Source organism: Podarcis gaigeae (genome assembly GCF_964106915.1).
Source record: "Podarcis gaigeae genome assembly, chromosome: 14".
Classification (NCBI taxonomy): Eukaryota; Metazoa; Chordata; class Lepidosauria; order Squamata; family Lacertidae; genus Podarcis; species Podarcis gaigeae.
In genome coordinates this window covers 40201821-40222128 of record NC_139690.1, presented here as the reverse complement: position 1 = coordinate 40222128, position 20308 = coordinate 40201821, and the positions used below count along the sequence as shown (strand labels likewise).

Here is a 20308-nt window from a genome sequence, read left to right as displayed (position 1 = left end):
ATACTCCCACAATGGAACGTGCAGAACTTGCAAAATATTTATTACAACAGTACATGGCTACAGCTGTGCCCAACTCATATCCTACCAACAACCCACCTGTGGGCTCTTTAACTTTGTGATAACCTTCCAGGCTTCATTTAAGATCTGAAGTCGATCTCCTTCTGGAGGGTCAGCTAAGGCCAAGTTTCTCCCCAAAGAACGAAAGAGAAGGTGCTGTGAAAATATGAGAGTGTCCATTCAACGATATCTGTTAGTTCGGGGATGATGAACCCAATGTGATCCTTGCAGACTGGGGATGATGGGAGCTGGAATTCAACAACATCTGGAGGACCACTGGTGCCACCCACATCCACACATTAGGGATTTCCATTCAATTTAACCGGAGCACAGCTTGCTATAAAATGATTTTGGGGTGGAGAAGAGAAAGACGTAGGGGAAACGGAGATCATCCCCAGTGCCTTAACTGCAACGGTCCTTTAGTAGGAGAACACAAGCATGGAGACACAACTAAACAACAGCCAGGTGAGGTTACAGGAATCTAAAATTGAAATCCTAAGGTTGGATCCAGCCACTTAGTTGAACTTAGTCACGGGTGACTTGTCGCACTGAAATAAATGGGACAAAACTTAGCCTATGAGATTTTTTAAAAATTAATTCTGCATCAAAGGCAATTCTTCTGCATCAAAGGCAAAAAGTTCGTTCTTTTTTTAGATGAAGCATTGTTTTAGATGAAGCAATTTTTTTGGAGAGGCATTCCTCCTGTTTGAGCCAGAAGTGGAGGTGCCTCTTCTAAGACGTCATTTGCCACCTGCAGATTTTATTATCTGCTGTACAATTAATCAGAAACAGTATTTTAGTTGCTCAAGATATGTTTAAATCTACAAAATGACTAAAATATTACATCTCTTCTGCAAATCAGTTAGCTCCCAAGACAAGAGATAGCCACTGGCAAAGGAAAAGGGGTGTTAAACGGATGTATGATCCAAACAAGGATTTGCAGCTCTTTGCACTTATGTGACCTCCTTGCACTATAGCCTAGATGAGGGGCAAGGAAATCTGTGCTGCCCCCACCAACCACAACAAATATGGCTAACTTTCAGAAATTATTAGATGATCTGGAGGGCCACAGACTAGGACCTCATGGCAAAACGGCACCATTTCCATCATATCTGGCAGTAATTAAGTGTCATACAAAAATATTTATCTATTGCAAAATTATCCTGGCACCTATAAAGCATGACACTGACATAAGCGGAGAAGGTACACAGCAAGAGGGGAGGGGAGGAACATTACCTTGGGGAAGCCAGATTCGTCACACTCCTTAATCATGCCAATAAAATCCATAGCCCTGGCAGCAATAAATTCGGCTCTGAAGGCGGACATGACTGAATTCAACAGCAAGGCGCTAGAAGAAACATCCCGATTAAGACAAGATATAACAGAAAAGGAAAAGGACTTTAATTTTATTCTTTACATTAGGGCACACCCAGACTAGCAGGATTGTTGCACAAATCAACCAATAATTGGACAAGGAGAATTCACGGCATCCTATGACTGTTATTTCCCTTCCATGCATAAAAAGCAGTAAAGATTGGGGGGAAAGTAGGGATAAAAACACTTCCACAATAGATCTTAGCAGAAGTCTTGTTCTGTTGCCCCCTTTCCAGATACTGCCTTGCCTCTTCCCACTTCATGAACCAAGTTGGCTACTTTTTATTTTTTAAAAAAATCTGTGTCACTGTGGCCACAGACACTTTGCTAGTTCCTTTTCAGAGAAAGTTAAAACTGGATGGCGGGCAGTGGGTCCTGAGTTTCCTGTCTCTTTCTGCTCCTTTTATTTAAATGAAAAGTGCTTGTATTGGGGGTTTTGTTTGGTTTTTAAGACATTGTATACAGAGCAGCTGGTTGCCGTCATGACCTCTGACTCGGGCAACTATCCAGAAACAGAGATGGAAGCTGATGAGATACCAGCTAAGGAGCTGAAACGAGTTCAAGGCTCTGAGCTGTTTGCTGGAGATATGGACACCACCGTTAGGTGCCAGGTGAACACGTTCCTATTCACCTATGCATTTTGCCCTTAACTGGTGCTCGTCTTTTGGGTGGGGATGGAACATGTCCTTGTTATGCTATAGCAGGATGAGCCCTTTTCATTAATATTTTTTATCTTCTGATGCGTTTAAGATTCAGTACTGTCTGCTTTTTTAAAATAATAATAATGGCCTGTAGTTTTGAGACATCCCCCCCCCCAGTAAGTGACAAGTGAATGTAACAATTAAATATATAAGCGCCCACTAAAGGAGATCTGAGGAAGATGTTTTTTTGGAACCTTGTGAGCTTCTGACCATCAGAGTAGGCACGGCTGGGAAAGACTGACAAATGGAGTAACACAAAGGCACCTTTGTAACGTTCACAAATGTTCACAAAAGGCGAATACTTCAAAAGGTCCCAGCTGAAGGAGGTTGACAACAGACAGAGTTTGTTGACCGGTATGTATGTATGTATGTGTGTGTATGTGTGTAAATTTGTTTATTTGGGTTTTTCAAATTAAAATTTTACAATAACATATCAACAAGGAATCTCCTGGACTTCCCTCCTCCCCTTTGTGGGTCCTATTGCCAGTTCTTTTCTCCTGAATATTTTATAATAACCCACATCTTTTGCATCTACATTATGACCAAAATTCACCATTAAACTATAAGTGTTATTCCAATCCCACTAACATTTTTAGCTGTTTACAATGGTTATTAAGATAGGTTACTAAGATTTCTGATTCTTCTGGTCATTTTTGCCATTTCAACATAGTCCATCAACTTGATCTTACATGACAGGTTTTTATATAAACGCATCCACACTTTTTCCCACGCAGAGGACTTCCCTAACCCCACCCCCATAGGACTCAATAGCAGCATTCAGCTACCAATGGAGAAAGAAAAAGGAATGTTTTGAATAAACTTGTCCCGCCTCCATTGTGGGACAAGGAGCAGGTCTTTCCCCCCCTCCACTGGGCTCCAGAATGAAGCCCCTTCCAGTAGGACTCCTGTAGATTTAAGTAAGGATCAGGGCCCTTCAGAGTTCCCAAAAAAGGCCTTGCAAGCACACTACTTACTTGTTGCCTAGCTTCTTACATCTTTCCATCATTTCTGTCAGCAAAACCTACCAAAGATAAGTTCATGAGAATGAAAAACTAAGCATCCAACCAAAACATTCATTATCGGAACATAAAAAACCCCACTCAACCATAACTTTCATTACTGAAACTTCAAATGACGTAGACATATCCAACGGTGACCCTGCAATGGGAAAGTGAAGGAGGTGCAGTTCACCAATATTTCCTTTGTGGAAGATTCTGCTTCCAAATCTCTCAGCCATTTTGTTTCTGAACATGAAGCAAGTAAGCATATTTGCTCCAGGTCAGATCAGATGATAGCACTACCTCTATACGAGTGTTACCCTGGACCACTGCCATCTAAGTTAGTGGGCACTATTAGGCCTTTGAATACTGAACAAAAACTCTGAAGAGGGAAACTACATTCAATCTGGCTGACCAGATGAACATACACAGGCTTCTAATAAGCAGCCCAACATGATGAGGATCCCTGGTTGTGTGGAAGAACCTATAAGAGTTCAGCTGCACAGGTCCCGGGTCCAAATAGCATCATTTTGTGGTCTGCATTGATGATCCTTTGCTACTTAACAGACTAAAGGAACTCTCTCAAACATATGACATTTTAATCCAAAGCATGACTCTTAAGAGAATTTTCCTGATTTTTAGGAGGACAGAGACGAAATCAATTATTTGGCTCCACCTATCATTGCTCCAGGGGGATGCGGGTGGCGCTGTGGGTTAAACGACAGAGCCTAGGACTTGCCGATCAGAAGTTTGGCAGTTCGAATCCCTGCAATGGGGTGAGGTCCTGCCAACCTAGCAGTTCGAAAGCACGTCAAAGTGCAAGTAGATAAATAGGTACCGCTCCAGTGGGAAGGTAAAAGGCGTTTCCGTGTGCTGCTCTGGTTCGCCAGAAGTGGCTTAGTCATGCTGGCCACATGACCCGGAAGCTGTACACCAGCTCTCTCGGCCAATAAAGCAAGATGAGCGCCGCAACCCCAGAGTCGGCCACGACTGGACCTAATGGTCAGGTGTCCCTTTACCTTTATCAATGCTCCATCCTTGTCTATTATTGCCTCTGGCTCCACCTAGTGTTGGTCTCCTTGCCTTCCATCCTCCACCCACCCCACCATGTCAACGGACAGCAGCCACCCACCCTGCTGACATACACCAGTGTCAAGCAGCTTCCCATGTTCCTAAATCACAGCTCTCACTGACTATCCATCCAGAAACTGATTTCATTCTGGCACACATAGTTACCCTACCCCTCTCATTAGCTAAAGGGCATCTGCCTTCCAAAAGACAGAGATTTCCAGTTGTCCGCTCTCATTCAGGGAACATCAAATCGATCACCCCTTGCTATCAGCTTAACAAAAGGATGGTCTCCCAGTAGCCATGCTCCTATTCTTTTGCAGTGGGAAGAAGAAGAAAACAGGTTTCTTTGCAAAGCATCTGATTTAAGGCGGGAGGGAGATGTGGTAAAAAAACAAAGAGGCAAAGTCTAAGTTTGTGAAAGATTTCGTATTTCCACATGGCTGCATTGCCACTGGCTTGTTGTTTTTTAACGTTGGCCCATGGTATAATATGTCGCGAGGAATTGAATTCTTGCTTAAGACTGTTTTGAGAAAAGTTATAACCGATATGCTGATAGGAGTTTAAAAATAAAAGGAAGTGTAATTTGCATGACCAAGGTGAGAAAGTAGTGTGAAGAACAACACTGGCAAGATCAAAAAGTAGGATAACAAGTTTCCTTGGTTTCTGCCAGGGAACATGCTGAGCTGTAAAAACAACAAAAAACATGACAAATGATGCATTATGACTACTGGTTTAGTAGAGGTTCTGTGTTAAGATTACTAAACTGAAATCCTGCACTGACTGGCAGTAGCTCTACAGGATTTCGGATTGGGGACATTCCCAGCCCTACATGGAATATGCCGGGACCTTCTGAATGCAGATGCTCTACCACTGAGCCAGGGCCCTGCACTAATAAGTACGCTGTTGTAAGAATGTTGGTTTATTTCTGTAGGTGCTTATGTTCCAATCCTGAGCACACTACTTTCCACTGAAGTCAATGAGATTAAGGTCACATCCATACCATTTATTTAAAGTATAATTCTACCACTTTTAACAGTTGTGGCTTCCCTCAAAAGAATCCTGGGCACTGTAGTCTGTTAAGGGTTTTCAACTCACAGAGCTACAATTCCCAGCACCCTTAATAAACTACAGTTCCCAGGATTGTCCATGACTGTATAAGAGGGTTGGTTTTTTTACCTGTATGATGTGGATGTAACCTTTGTCCAAATGCTCTTTTAACGCTGGTAGGCAAGCAGGGGAAAGGAGAGTCTATAAATATATATCACCCTCTAAGCTGGATGCCAATTTTGTGTGGATGCCTATTGGACAACTAGAGAGTTTATATTAATTTATATATTTAACTGATGTTTACTGCATCCTTAATGTTTGCTGACTGGGGTAGTATTATTATTATTATTATTATTATTATTATTATTACTACAGTATTATTATAATATTTCTTTTGCATTCATGGGTGTCTGTATGTGTCCATTTTTCTTTGTGAAATTTGCAAATTTGGCACAGGAAGGATTGGTCAAACATTCTTCAGTTCAGCTGTCTATGGTCTGTCTTTGCTAAATTGTCAGTAACTAGATCATCCAGGTCAGGCCGCTGATTTGTGGGAACAGACACTATTTTGCAGAGCAGCTGCCTCAAATTCTAGAAATGCATCAGAACTCAGAAGCTACAAATTTTCCATCAACATTTATAAGCCTTGTTGTCAAAGCTGGCACTTATCTTGCACTCATGTGCGGAACTATCACATTCAGCCTCCAGGTGCTTTGAAATGATTCTTTAAAAACCTCTCACTTTAAAAACAATTCTACAAAATCATGTGCCTCTTAAGCCACATTTCAATTTTACATTTAGTGGCTCTTTCTAATTAACAACAGCGTTAACAAAGCTTTGCCTGCACATTCATGGGTGGTAGATGGTAGCTAGCTTTAAGAATAGAACAAGCCAGATCAATACATATTATTCACAGCACTAGAACTCTACCTGCTAATGGTGCCACCTATGTAACCTGAAAACTTCACTGATTTAGTTCCACTTTCTTGGACTGACATGGAAGAAGCACAGATTCAGATATCAGAGCGTTTTCCATTTATACAAAGTTCAAATGCTGTACTAGGCCTCTGTTCTGGTTAAACGTTAAAATCTTTCCACAGTCAAAGAGAGATCTTTACCTCTGCAGCCCGGTAAGAGATGCACTGTAGAATCCAATCTATTGCAGGAGAATAAAGGGTTAGATATAATGGGATCTCTACACACTGCACCACCAACTGATTCTGAACTGTATCCCCATGAATCTGTTAAAAATATAAAAGATAAATCATGATGGGGGTAGGAAAAAATAATAGGGTGCATTCATTAAGGAGTCAAAACATTCAACACTGACTTCAAGGAAAATTGTAGAACGCCAGGATTGCATCCAATGATGGGATGGTTTTAACAGAAATTGCTTTCACTTGTGCATGTTGGGACACCTGATTTTTACTTAGACACACACACCCACACACCCCTGCCACTGAAGGAGTGTCTCCACCCCCAACATTCAGCTCGGACACTGAGGTCCAGCTCCGAGGGTCTTCTGGGGGTTCCCTCACCGCGAGAAGTGATGTTACAGGGAACCAGGCAGAAGGCCTTCTCAGTAGTGGCACCCGCCCTGTGGAACGCCCTCCCACCAGATGTCAAAGAGAACAACAACTACCACACTTTTAGAAGACATCTGAAGGCAGCCCTGCTTAGGGTAGTTTTTAATGTTTGATATTTTACTGGGTTTTTAATATTCTGTTGGGAGCTGCCCAGAGTGGCTGGAGCAACCCAGCCAATGGGCAGGGTAGAAATAAATAAAGAAGAAGAAGAAGAAGAGGAGGAGGAAGAAGCTGCTGCTACAGCCACCTGCACCATAACCCATTCTATCCCAGAGGCATCCTACAACCTTCAGTAACAGCGTTTGGGGTGGCTTATGTGGAAGGGAAGGGAATTAATGGAAATTAGCAGAAATGCTTTCTGAATGGGAAATATCTCAAATCCAAACAGCTATGAGAACTCCCAGGTCACACAACACTAGATTACTTGCTCCTCAATCCCCACCAAATCACACCCACCTTTCCCACACCCGAAGTCCTATGTGATAATAGGTGTGGGCAGGTAATGATGCTGCTGCAAAGGAACTACTGGGAGCTGAAAGTGCATTTCCCGATTGTTCCTTCACACGCAGCGTTCTTGAAGAGGCTCAGTGAATCCTTTGCAAGTTGTCAACTGATGTCAAAATAATGTCATGTGACTGACATCATGTGACTGTCCGTTAAAGCTGGCCCACAGCAGGGTGGGGGAAGCAAAGTTCCAGCTTGCAAGCCGTATCCTGTCCACATCTGGGCTAATTGAGCAAACATACACGAAAAACACTCCCAATGTTTACAGAATCTCTTACTTACTTGCTTAAAAGTCAGGAGGAAGTCAAAAAAGTTCTTGTTGAGGTTCTCTTTCAGATGAGGAGCTACTTCCATCCCAACCTACATTCAAAGAGCCACATAAATTAAGCCTAGTCTTTGACTCTTTCACTGCAACACAATCATGTATATTCATATACCTATTGCAAGATTTTTTTGGGGGGGGGGGGAATCCACTTAAAAATGGCACACAAGGAAAATTAGATGAGTATTCAGACAAGGAAGTAATCATATGGTGCAAGGTGAGTGCACTGTAAGAAAGCAGAAGAATGCAATATATAGCCAATGGAGAAGAAGAATGCAATATATAGCCAACTTCCTAGAAATAGGAAGTTGGCTATTTCCTAGTCTACAGAAAACTGCAACAAAACTGGTTGGTCTGGAGGCATTCTGCTGAGTCTGCCAGATTATCTAAGATCAACCCTCCAAGGTCCTCTCTAGTCTGTCAATAAGAGTTACTAGGTCGATTGGTATTATGGACAGGGCCTTTTCAGTGGTGACTCCATATCAATGGACTATTCTCCCCCAGGAAGAATGAATGGCCCCATCACTAGTGATTTAAAAAGGACTCACAATACCTTTTTATTTCAAACCTGCTTTTTCTTAATTATTGTATCTTAATGAATTTTTAATGCTCAATTTAAGGGATATAATGTGCACTTTAAACATTATAATTGTTTGCATAGTGTCACACTTAATTGTTCAGTTATTCTCCATGCTACCTTATGAGGGCGGTTTATAAATATTTTAAGAACTAAAGCAAACAAATGACACAAACTAGTCGAATCACCTTTTCACGGAACCAACAAAACCGCATTTTAAAGAAGAAAATCTTACTCTGCAGAGATACGCCCTAGCATAGACAGCAACCAAAGGATCTCCTATTCCTCGGATCATGGAGGTCAGCCGTGGGAGACATTCAGAAATTCCTCTGTAAAGAAGATTTGAGAAAGTAGGGTTTTTTTATGATTAGCTTCACACTCAGGTACCATTTCACTTCTTGGCGACTTAAAAGGCTGCAATTTATTTGACATGTGATTTCAGCTGGCCAAGGATAACATCAAATACTCGGCAAAAGGGGACAGTAAAAGGGGACAGTTTATCCAAAGGCCACTGTAGAAAACAAAAAATACAAAGCCCAAGACTAAAATGTAACAATACGGATTGGCAAACCATTTTTGAAATGGAGATAGCTTAGAACAACAGCTTGTGTTACGGCTTGAGCATCCTGTGTTGGAAGGGCAGGGAGGGCGAGAAAGAGTCAGAAATCCCACCAAACATGCCCAAGGCCAACATCCAATATAGCCTTCATATCCTAGGAATCTTTTTTCTACTTTTAATTCAAAAGACACCACCAGTGTTCAATTAAGTCATTGGTAGAAGCTAGAAAAATCTCTGGGCATAATTAATTTCCATACCTCCCCTACATTTATCAAATATTCATTTATCAAATATTATTAGCCTTACGTTTTGGAAAGAAATCTGTTGCACTTCAGTATTGCTGCTTCCACATAACTGGAATAAAGTGTCAAGGGGGGAAAGTTCAAAACAGTAAAGTCACTGGGATTATCCAAGGCACAGAGACCCTGCGTGAAACTAAACCATGGTTTAACATAACATAGGCAAACCTCAGAGAGCTTTGAACTCCCCTTTCCTCCTCTACTGTGATGGACAAAGAAGAACAAAGATTCTGCTTTCAGTTTTTATGAACTTCAGTTTAGTGTTGCGTTGCCTCTGAACTATAAACAGTGATTCGTCTTAATTATAGCTTGCTTCGACAAATCAGCTTCTTAAAACTATGGTTTGAAGTTAACTTGTTTCAATCAATCATTATTATTATTTTAATTTTTAATCTTTTACAAACCACCAAAACACAAACAGTGAAAACAAACAGTGAAACCCCCCAGGGGGCTGATACATTGGGTATACATAATCAATAATAACATATTCAAATCAACCATATGTTTCAATCAATTATAGCTAAATTTGGCCACAGGTTCAGGTGACACATTATCTATTATCTAGGGAAATAATGTCTTAGGAGCTACAGTACAACCAACATCTGATGTTTCTTTCATTGACTGCTGACCTATATTCATTCTCTTTGATTAATAAACTTACATTTTTTTGCAGTATTATGAGCCAAGGGAATTCTGAATAACCTATACTTGTCTCACTGATATTGCTACCTTGGTTCTCTCAGCCAGACTACAATGCCATAGAATCACAGAATTATACAGCTGGAAGGACCATTTAGTCCAACCCCACTGCAGTGCAGGATTCCTGCCCACAGCCATCCCTGGGTGATCTCAAACCACCAACCTTCTGGTTAACAGCCAGATGCACTAACCCAATGTGCCACCAGCCCCTCTTGGGGGAGTCAGCTAGGCAGAGACTGGAAGCTGTTAACGCCATACCCCAGTCTGAGACCTTCCCTCACAATAAAGTGTCTTACGGCTCTGCGAAGTCAGCTATTGACTTGGGGCTATTTTAGAGCGGATCTAGTCCCAATAGTGCGGCGGGGCATCTAGAGACCCATCTGATTCAGCTTACCTGGGGGCTGGGTTAAGGAGACAGGTAAAGGTGTTCCAAAGATGCTAGCTCACTATAAAGGAGACAGGTAAAGGTGTTCCAAAGATGCTAGCTCACTAAAAGATGCTAGCTAGCATCAGAGCTAGCATCAGAGAAGTAATTGCACCACTTGAGATGGGCGGCACCTCTGCCACTCCCCAACCCCATTCTTCACCCCCCCATCCTTCTCTTTCACCCCAATACACCCATCCCTCCTCATCTTTTTCTGCCTGCTACATTAGCAGTCGCAGTGATGATGGTTTCTCCACCACCCACTGAAACCATCGCTGCCGCCACCTCTTCCCTGCCTCTGTGCCCAAGAAGACCCTTCTCAGACCAATGCATTCTGGGTATGGAGGTCTGCAGAGGGCATGCGCCACTGCCATGGCTGAGAGAAGGTGACCTTCTCACTCTGTGAGCTTTGTGGCTGAGGAAGGATTTGAAGCCAGGTCTCCTCAGCTTAGCCCAACTCTCTAACCACTACTTCAAATCAGCTCATGGGGCCGTACCCAATGCTATTCCTACTCGAGAGTAGAGCTGCTGAAATGAATAGGTGTGATTCCCCCAGCCCTGCTAATTTCATTGGATCTTGTCTGAGCAGAATTTAAGTTGACTCAGTCTTTTCGACTTACTTTTACTTCAAAATAAAGAGTAAAAAATCGCACACAACAGCTTAAGAAAGTTACTGATAATAATCAAATCATTCTCGTGGGATAAAGAGCTCGCTGTTTCGTATGTAAGTTATATGTGACACACATAAATTTTAAACTTGCTTTCTTGTTGAAAAGATAACCACCGCATTTTTTTTAAAAAAGGAAGCCTTAGCCATAGGCAAAATCTAGTCTCCATTTCAACACTCAACTGTGAACTCTGTTGGCACCCTGGACAATACCTACAAGGGGTCTTTTGATACTCCTTTTTTTTCCATGTGGAGAAACCTAAGGCAACACTATGATTTATTTTTTAAAGAAATTCAAGCACAAACCAGATAACGTTTTCCTCATCTTAAAGTCTCCTTCAGAAAAGGATACAATCTGGGAATGAGCTCTCGAATGGAAGCAATCTTGAAGAACCAGTTTAAACAGGTTTCTTTGGCAGTATCAACCACACTTTCAGGAGTAAAATTATCTGATAAAACAAGACAAAAAGAAGATTAAAAACTAAGAACCTGCTTCCTTATTACGTTTCTGAATAAAATTAGCAGTGATTTAATTCGCATAGTTCGGGGGGGGGGGGATGGCACTCAAGAGCATTGATTAGAAAAATCACACACAAGAAGAGCCCTGCTGGAACTGAGGCAAGGCCTATTTTTCGTCTCTAAGGGCCAAAGGCACTCTGTTCTCACAGTGGCCTCCCTGATACTTATGGGGACCCCATAAGCAGGCTATGAATGCAACAACCAACACTCCAACCGAATATAATTATTTCAAGTCATCTGGACAACTGTCTGCCACATAGAGCTGGGCAGCAGTGAAGAACCTCTGTGGTCAATGAGCAGCATTAGACCTGGTACAGATCCCAAATTGATCCACCAGGCCTCTCCCCACAAACCACAGCCACCTGCCACACACCTGACGTCCCATGTGCAGATGTGGCTACAAAGGAACATCCAGGCGTTTGCCATTGACGGAGAGCCCCACTGGTGCTGGGAGTGTGCTTTTAAAGCGGCTTGCTTTAATCTCCAACCAAGCTCCGTTTTGAAAGAAGCCATTAGAATCCAAGTCACCTCCTGCAAACAGAGCATTTTCCTCTTGCAAACAGACTTCGAAAGGGCTCCCTGTGATCAGCTTCCAGCACCAATCAGCTGATTCAAAATTCCCTTCAGCTGAAATAGGGGTTCAACTTCTTTTTTAATTAACTGAGAACAACATTTATTTACGTGCACCAAACAGAAACACCAACAACGCATCATAAACACAAGATGATAATTCCTCAGACGTTTGAATTGTTCATTATTATTTTTCAAAACTGTTGCATACTGGGCCGGAAATACTCCTCTGCTGTCCTGTATGAAAAATAATTCTGCAAAAAAAGATAGCGACTGGTCTAAAGTCACCCAGTGAGCTTTGTGGATGAATGAGCCTAGTCTCCCATGCTCTATAACTTTAAAAACAAGAGGTGTGTATGGGTGTGGGTGGGTGGGGGTGTATTTAGGATCTAGTCCATTGTACAACAGGTGACATTTGTATTTGCTGCTCTACCCACTACTGCCTCTGACCCTGCCAACCCCTGGCATGCGGCCCCCAATAAGGCAGGTGGCCCTTGGTCCCCAAAAGTTTCCCCAATCCTGGGATACATAGTGATATACAAAGAACAAGTACGGTATCTCATGTCCCTAGTTACCTACCTGGGAATAAAGGCCCCTGAATAAAATGGGATTTAACTCTGAGCAAACATGCATGGGATTACATTATAACTGGGGCAACTACCATTCCTGCCTTTGCCGCATTCACAATGTTTATTCACATTTTCTCCACAGAGATTGTTTAAAAATGCAGGCGGGGGGAAAGTGGGCCTTGAAAGCTAACAGGCATTACGGGCCTGAAGCATGTTAGGTCATCAGCGTACAAAAATTTGCAGAGACTTAACTGCTCCAAGCCTTACTTTGCTGCCCACGAATCCAAGATAAAACTAATATGACACTGGAGAAGGAACAGTTACATAACAGTCAATATTTAGAATTTGCTGTCTGCTTAAATTTTTGCCTTGCTGAACTTGGGGAATTAGGACTTTATATGCCAGACAGGGCTCTATTGCAGTATAGTAAGGATTTAAAGTGTGGGGTTCTCAGTGCTGGACATTATTTGTATCCTACAGATGTATTTACCTATTTTTATACAATCCTAAAAATTCTCGGAGTGGGAAGAAAATAAAATAATAAAGCAGCCAATCGGAACCAAGTGAAAACAGAGTAAAACTAGAGCACCGGTTACTGTGCAGATCAATCCTAATCCTTGATCTGCCACGTTGCAGGGGGTAAGATACTGTGACATTTTCTCTCGGCTACTGTGAAGGTTCCCATCCCATCGTATCCACGAAATGCATGGGCAAAAGCTACTGCCAGTGGTATCCCTGCCAACAGCAGCCAACATAAATCTCTTTAACGGGGTTTTTTTTTGGGGGGGTGGCTGGGATAGGAGGGGATACTTGGGCACAATCTAGGCCTCTCTGTTGTACCATGAAAACCAGTCGTTCTGCTTGTTAGCAGTGTCATTTCAACAACATAGACGGAGCCCAGAGAGAAAAGAAATCCTGGGGACAAAAACAGTGTATAATATGAGAAAGAAATAGAAAGGTTTTGTCTTTCTTACATCAGGCCTTGAACATAGCAGGGATAGATATATAAAATTAAACATACAGCGGGAAACAGCCCATCACAGCACATGCTACCTCAGCAGGCATCATGCTGTTGTACCTGGTTGCTAAGCAACACCTTCAGCCATTTCTCCCTTCTCAGTTAACTTACTTGAACGCTAGCAGAGTTAACTCTTAGCTTACACATGGAATGATCTCTGCTGCGGCACTTCCAATGCTACTGTGCTGTCACCCCTGCTTCAGCAGCAGCAATGTGGACAGAGCAGGGGCTCCACTACTCTACCCAGTCCTGCTGCTCTGATCTAGGTGTTAAGATTGAAGCCTTAGACTAGGAAGACCTTGGTTAAAATCACCGCTTCACCAGAAACTCACTGGGAGACCTTGGGACAACTCCTTATTCTTCTCTCTCTTGGCCTAGCCTGCCTTACAATGTTGTTTTAAGGATAAACCAGCCCCTTATGCTATTTCAAAAGCAATATTTTGTTAACTATTCAGACTGGGATCCACTATTAGGAACATCAGTTATTAGTTCAGGAAATTGCAAAGATACCATTGCTAAGAATATAGGAAGGCTCAAGCCTTTCATCTAATTCACCATCCTGCTTCTCCAAGTGCTCAGCAAAAAGTCTCTGCTAAGCCCAAAAGCAGGACAAGCTCCCTAAGCTGATGAATATCACCACATCTTGTGGAAGGAAGTTCCATAGTCTTAAGCACAGATAAAGGCTGCAGCTTCGTCAAAGGCATGGGTTTGAATTCCACCGCTGACAGTAAATTGAGCGGGGGCTGTGCTAAAGTTGCCTATGGAGCTGGATTTAGGCTCCAGGCATTTCAAATATATATTTTATCTTGGTAGTGTGCTCAAGCAGTGTAAGGTGCTGGATTCTGGCTCCAGTCTCTTCGGCAGCATGGGTCCAAATCCTACCACAGCCAGTATGCTTAGTGGGCGGACTGTAGTGAAGTGCCTGCTTAGAATGAAAGAAGTGCCACATTCCATTCACAACCCCTCCAGCTGGGCTGGGAGAGACCCTGGCTTGCAACCCTGGAGCCACTATGGTTTCAGATTGGATGGGTGACTGCGTGTTGAGCTTCCTGCATTGGAGGGGGACGGACTGGATGACCCCCCGGGGTCTCTTCCAACTCTACAATTCTATGATTCATTGCCAAGTTGGAATAGCCAATACTGAGCAAGATGGACCAATGGCCTGACCAATGGTAAAGATCAGTGCACATTTTGCATGGGGAAAGTCCCAGATTTGATTCCTGGCATCTCCCAGTTAAGATACTTTATTGAAGTTCTATACCGGCTTCCATCCCTTCCCCGGAGCTGGGTCGCAGGGGAAGAACCACGTGAAGATCTGGCCAGACACTGCCAATCCAAAAAGGCAATACTGGGAGAGAGGGATAAACAGCCTGGCCTTGAATAAAGCCAGCCCCCTATGCAACAGCAAGACACACCGCCAGTCTTTTCACATTCTGGTTGACCCATTTGGGGGCCATCAGGTGCCTGGGATGGAGGAGCTTCTTTCGAGAAGGTGCTTTTGCTGACACACCTTGCGCTAACAAATGAGCAAATTGGGCCTCATCCAATGGAAGCAAAGTGGGTCAGAGTGATTTGATATGGGGCAGCGGGGGATCTCTGCGTTCCAAGCACCTTTCCGCCACAGAACAAAGCAGAAGTGGCAGAAGTTCCCATTCAACTGAACTGGAGCAGGGACTGCCGCTTATTATTCTGCTGTTGTGCTGTTCTCTCCTCAAAAACGCCAAGCCTGTGCAGAAACTCAAGGGGGTGGGGGGGGGGGAGAGAGAGAGAGAGAGAGAGAGAGAGAGAGAGAGAGAGAGACTGCAATTCTCTCCCATTTGGCAACAGCCCACCCCTAAGCGCTTGAGGACTTTTACGTAACGAAGCACGATGGGGACCCGGAGTCCTTAAGTTCAAGTATGCCCTAACTGCCAAGGCGGTTAAGGACAAGGCAGTGAGCAGCAGCTGTTGAGAGAGACGGCGCAAGAAACAGACTTGGATTAGGAATGTAAAAACAAGATTTAAAACCGGCGTCTTGCCAAAGAGGTACAGAAAATGGCACACACGCACCAGAATCAACCTTATCCACAAAATATAACAACGTATTATATTGCACTGATTTCGAAGCCAGGCTAGACTCATAGGCATGGCCATAAAGCACCGGTTTCATTATCAGAGACAAAGTGTGTCCTTTCAAAACCTCTGCAATGATCCCCTCTCCTTTCCCTGCTTAGGTACATCTGGGTAAGCACAGTCTTCAGCTGCAGCCTCGGTTTCCTGAAGGCAGGGGGGCTCCGGTGCTAAATCAGAAGTTTTTTCCTTTTATTGGAATGGAAAGAATGAGAACAAAATACCAATGAGCATGTTCTTGCTTTGCGCACAGCTGCTCAAGGCACAGAGGCTCCGCACAGGAAATTGCGCCTGTTTACACACACTGCGCCAGAGTCTCTCATGCCAGCGTGATTGCTGTAAGGATTTCAAGGCTCCTGTGTTTTTATTATTCTTACTGTTTGCTCGTCCTTTTTATACAGGTTTTGAGTGGAGGATGCTCTAGCCTCAAAATAAGGGAGCATCCAAAATGAAACAGGAACACACGTTGCATCATGTGCCTGTGTGTGTCTGTACACACACCTACACATTTACATGCATCTAAAAGAAAGAAAAGGCAGCTGCATTATAGCAAATCATTCCACTGGTCCATCTCTCGAAGGTCTCACACAGGAGTCTTTTTCAGCCGTACCAGGAAGGGAGTGAATCTGGGACAAAGTATTTGATCTACTACCTAGATATGGCCCTTCTCTCAAGACACACACGTACCATGGGGGATCAGAGACATCCACTACTTGTACAAGAATACATGTGTGCAAATGGGCTTTGCAGGGGGTTAGACTAGATGGCCCTCAGGGTCCCTTTCGACTCTACAATTCTATGAAACACACCTCTCCTGCACAGACAGCCTCCTGCATGCATGCACCAGTACAGAATAAAAACAAACAAAGCCAGTATAAGTTACATTGAAAGTAAGCAGACTGTAAAAGCCAATTCACTTCTTCCCCTCAACATTAAGCATGATCACCAAAGGATTACTCAGATAAAATATCAGCTGCTGCAGGAGGAGCTAACATTCACATGTCTGGGCAAAATGGCTTCAACCTGGCACCAAAAAGTTGTCACTGTCAGTGCCAGGCAAGGCACGCTGGAGAAAGAATTCCACAGACGGGGCCAATACTGAAAAGGCCTGTTCTGTTGTTGCTGCATTCTGCCAGTGAAGAAACACAGTGAAGGGCCTCTGGTTATTTTGGTAGGCAAATATGGGAAGATGCATTCTCCAAGGTAACAGGGTCCCAAACTGTGGCTTTATAAGGTTAAAACCATCACTTTCAATTGAGTTCAGAAAATTAAATGCCAGCAAGCGCTATTGGGCCAGAATTGACGTTACACATTCAGACCATCTGACTCCGCTCAACATTTGGCTTTTGTCGAATTCTGCATCAGCTGCAGTTGCTAAACAGTCTTCCAGTGCAGCCCCACAAACAACACATTGCAGTAATCCATAATAGACGTATTAATATTGTGTAATTTTCAACAATACTGAATTTAAAAGCCTGAGCCCAAAGTCTGCATATTTAGTCGTTTTTTAAAAGTATCTATATATTGCTAACTCACACAGAAAACATCTAAACAGTGTGCAACAAATATAAAACCACAATAAAATATAAATTTCACGGGATTCGACTGTAACAAGTATGCCTGTGATTATAACTTAAGGGTTGTAGCCAGTTATGTTTTATTCAACGTAAACCCACCAGAATTAGTGGATATGACCAATTCCAAGGGGTCTACTCTACTCTGAGTAAAATTTAGCTGGGCACAACCCTAAATCTGCAAGTAAGTAGCACAGCAATAGTGTTACCTGGTAAGGAGCTGCGATTATCGGTGCACATGGAAAAGATTCTTTCATACACCAGCTTTCCTGCAAGGATTTTTAAAAAAGCTATTCATTCTTATGCATTTTAAGATACAAATGTAATGAACATAAACAGTAAGATAACGGGTTGAGATTTACAGGCTAGAGAGAATACATCTAGTCTTCCAACAAGACTTCTATTCTAAATCCAGATTGCAAATCACATTAAAAGCAAAATTTGGATGGAGAATTTTGAGAGGCCATTTGCACACAGCTCAAGTTTTCAACTTGCCAAATGCAACTGTTTCCTGTTACATTATACTGTCATCTAGTGGAGCCAAGTAGGCAACTTTAGTACTTCCTTTTCCTCTCTCCCAGCCCTTCCGGGAGATGCTGGGGACTGAAGTGGAGACCTTCTGCATGCAAGGCAAGTGTTCTGTCCCTGAGCTACAAGCCCAATGTATTCCTGTAGACAAATGTGGGGTGTAATCCACTGGGAGCAGTCAAGTGCAACATTCCTTGTAATGCTAGAGAAGACATGCGAGGGAATGTTTGGTCCGGCCAGTTGAAACTTCCTGTTCCTCCTGGTTGGAGCATCCTTCCTTTGCATGTGATAGAAGGTGGGCGTGACCTAACCTGTCCAGGTAACAAAAGGATGAGTCACGTAGCACACCTCTCTCTTTTTCACTTCCTTCTTTGTTTGACCAGCTTTTAGGTAGGACTGTTCTCTCAGCTAGCAGAAGAACTGGAATTATTCCCCCATATAGGGTAGATCCACATGTACATATTTGTAACTGTCTGCCTTCCGGGATCCAACTGTGAACTGATGTAAGTAAACTTCTTTTATTGACCTTGAATAAGATTATGGAATCTTTATTTTTTTAAGAGGGATTGAAGGGAACTTACCAGGAACGTACAATTCAATCTGAATACAGATTGAATTGTATAATAGTGAGAGGCTTACACAAGCCTGCAACCAGCTATCTCCTGTGCATGTAAAAAAGGGGAACGTAAACTCTGCTAAGTAAAGGAACTTGCTAGCGCAAGTTAGGAAGGATAGTAATACAGTGGTACCTCAGGATGCGAACAGGATCCGTTCCAGAACCATGTTCGCATCCTGAATAGAACGTAAGACATGACTGCGCGTCTGTCCGGGTCGCGTTTCGCCGCTTCCGCGCATTCGTGTGACGTTATTTTGACCGTCTGCACATGCGCAAGCAGCAAAACCAGGAAGTAACGCGCTCCATTACTTCTGGGTTGCGGCAGAGCAAAACCCGAAAATACTTATCCTGAAGCATATTTATCCCGAGGTATAACTGTAAACGATATATCCTCTCATGCCACCCTGAACATTCCCACAATGAAGACTGTACAAAGGACAGAAAGAGAGCCCTTATTCCTGGAAAAAAATCTCTAAAATATTATCCAATTATGTTAATGTGCCGTTCCCAATGGCGGAGGCCCAATTGCAGTCTGAACTGAGAGTCAGCTCAGATTCAATGGTGTTAAGCACAACTCAGCCTCAGTTGCCACAGATGGCATTCTTGTGACGGGGGAAGTGGCACATGAACATCTCTGCTTCTATATCAGGGTATGATTGGTGTCAGGTACCCAAGGATGCAGCCAGGCATGGGATGAAACACCTTGAAATTAGGCTCAAGACATCTGCATATGTTGTACTAACGCTACTTTTGGCTTGGATCCACAAAAACTATGATGAGAGGTTCCAAGGCAGATCATGTTGCTCAGGTCACGTTTGTTGAGTCCAGGAAAGAACATCTGGTACTCTCTTTTATCTAACTGAGCAAAGACATTTCACGGGAGTGAGCAAGTTTCAGTCGGTCAAGACCTTGTTGTTCCTTGGGGAGGGGCAGGAAAACCCACCACAAAATGCATTTCAAAGAAGATGATGCCACAAGCAAGGCAGGTCCTTGAAGCTTCGATGCAGCAGAAAGGCCGAATTATTTGATAGGCAAGCCTTCCAGGAGCCACAAACCAGTGCAAGATTTTTGTTGTCTTCCAAGTTTGCACTTACAAATTTCAATCTGAAAAAAGAGAGATGTTTGAGATGTCTGCACTTACCAAATGTGTCAAGTATGTCTGTTATTAAGACGAATTTGCTTGGATAAAACTGAATCACCGTTGTGTCTGAAAGAAGTTTAGAACACTAAAGAGGGAAAAGAGAAAAAAGAGATGACTAAGTTCACATAGCAAAGAAAATATCTACACTAGGAAATAATTTTGAAGTGCCAAAAAAGGGATTCAAAACAGCATGTGACTAAGGGAGAGGCTACAGCACAGCGATACATGGTCTTGTATGCAGAAGTTACCAGGTTCAATACCTGGAAAGGCCTATACTTTAGCTCTAGAAGAGGCGCTGCCAGTCAGAGTAGACTCTACTGAGCTAGATGGGGAAAATATATGATCTAGTAGTCTAAGGCTGCTTCCAATGATCATTCTGAAAATCAAACAGCAAAAGATTGCCCAAAACATAGTGTTTCACTAACTCTCTTAAAACACGAAAGGAGTGGGCTTAGGAGGCTTCAGGGAGCTAGCTGTACAATTTGGCGTTACTACTAAAAAGGCCCTGTTACTGGTACTGCTTGTCTTACCTATGAACACTGGAAGCTGCCTTTATACAGTTAAAGCACTGGTCCATCTAGGTAAGGTAAAGAACCCCTGAACGCTTAAGTCCAATCAAAGGCAACTATGGGGTTGCGGTGCTCATCTCGCTTTCAGGCCGAGGGAGCCGGCATTTGTCCACAGCTTTCTCGGTCATGTGGCCAACATGACTAAACCGCTTCTGGTGCAACGGAACACTGTGACGGAAACCAGAGCACACTGAAACGCCATTTACCTTC

The 20308-nt window shown here is 43.1% G+C and overlaps 1 protein-coding gene across 5 annotated transcripts in view; it reads right to left on the bottom strand.

Moving 5' to 3' along the window:
* Nucleotides 1-20308, bottom strand: part of VPS35L (VPS35 endosomal protein sorting factor like) — a 78949-nt gene that overhangs the window by 41069 nt on the left and 17572 nt on the right. For 3 of the 5 annotated variants that reach the window (XM_083711373.1, XM_083711371.1, XM_083711372.1), the window contains exons 8-17: nucleotides 19530-19614; nucleotides 17454-17513; nucleotides 11238-11334; nucleotides 9103-9150; nucleotides 8473-8566; nucleotides 7621-7698; nucleotides 6367-6489; nucleotides 3107-3153; nucleotides 1294-1405; nucleotides 97-213 (exon numbers count right to left, since the gene is read on the bottom strand). In XM_083711373.1, the coding sequence (XP_083567499.1) occupies nucleotides 97-213; nucleotides 1294-1405; nucleotides 3107-3153; nucleotides 6367-6489; nucleotides 7621-7698; nucleotides 8473-8566; nucleotides 9103-9150; nucleotides 11238-11334; nucleotides 17454-17513; nucleotides 19530-19614 (861 nt within the window). Of the gene's footprint in view, nucleotides 1-96; nucleotides 214-1293; nucleotides 1406-3106; nucleotides 3154-6366; nucleotides 6490-7620; nucleotides 7699-8472; nucleotides 8643-9102; nucleotides 9232-9803; nucleotides 10233-10302; nucleotides 11335-17453; nucleotides 17514-19529; nucleotides 19615-20308 lie in introns of all 5 variants that reach the window. The other 2 variants (XM_083711374.1, XM_083711375.1) reach the window with 2 other exon arrangements.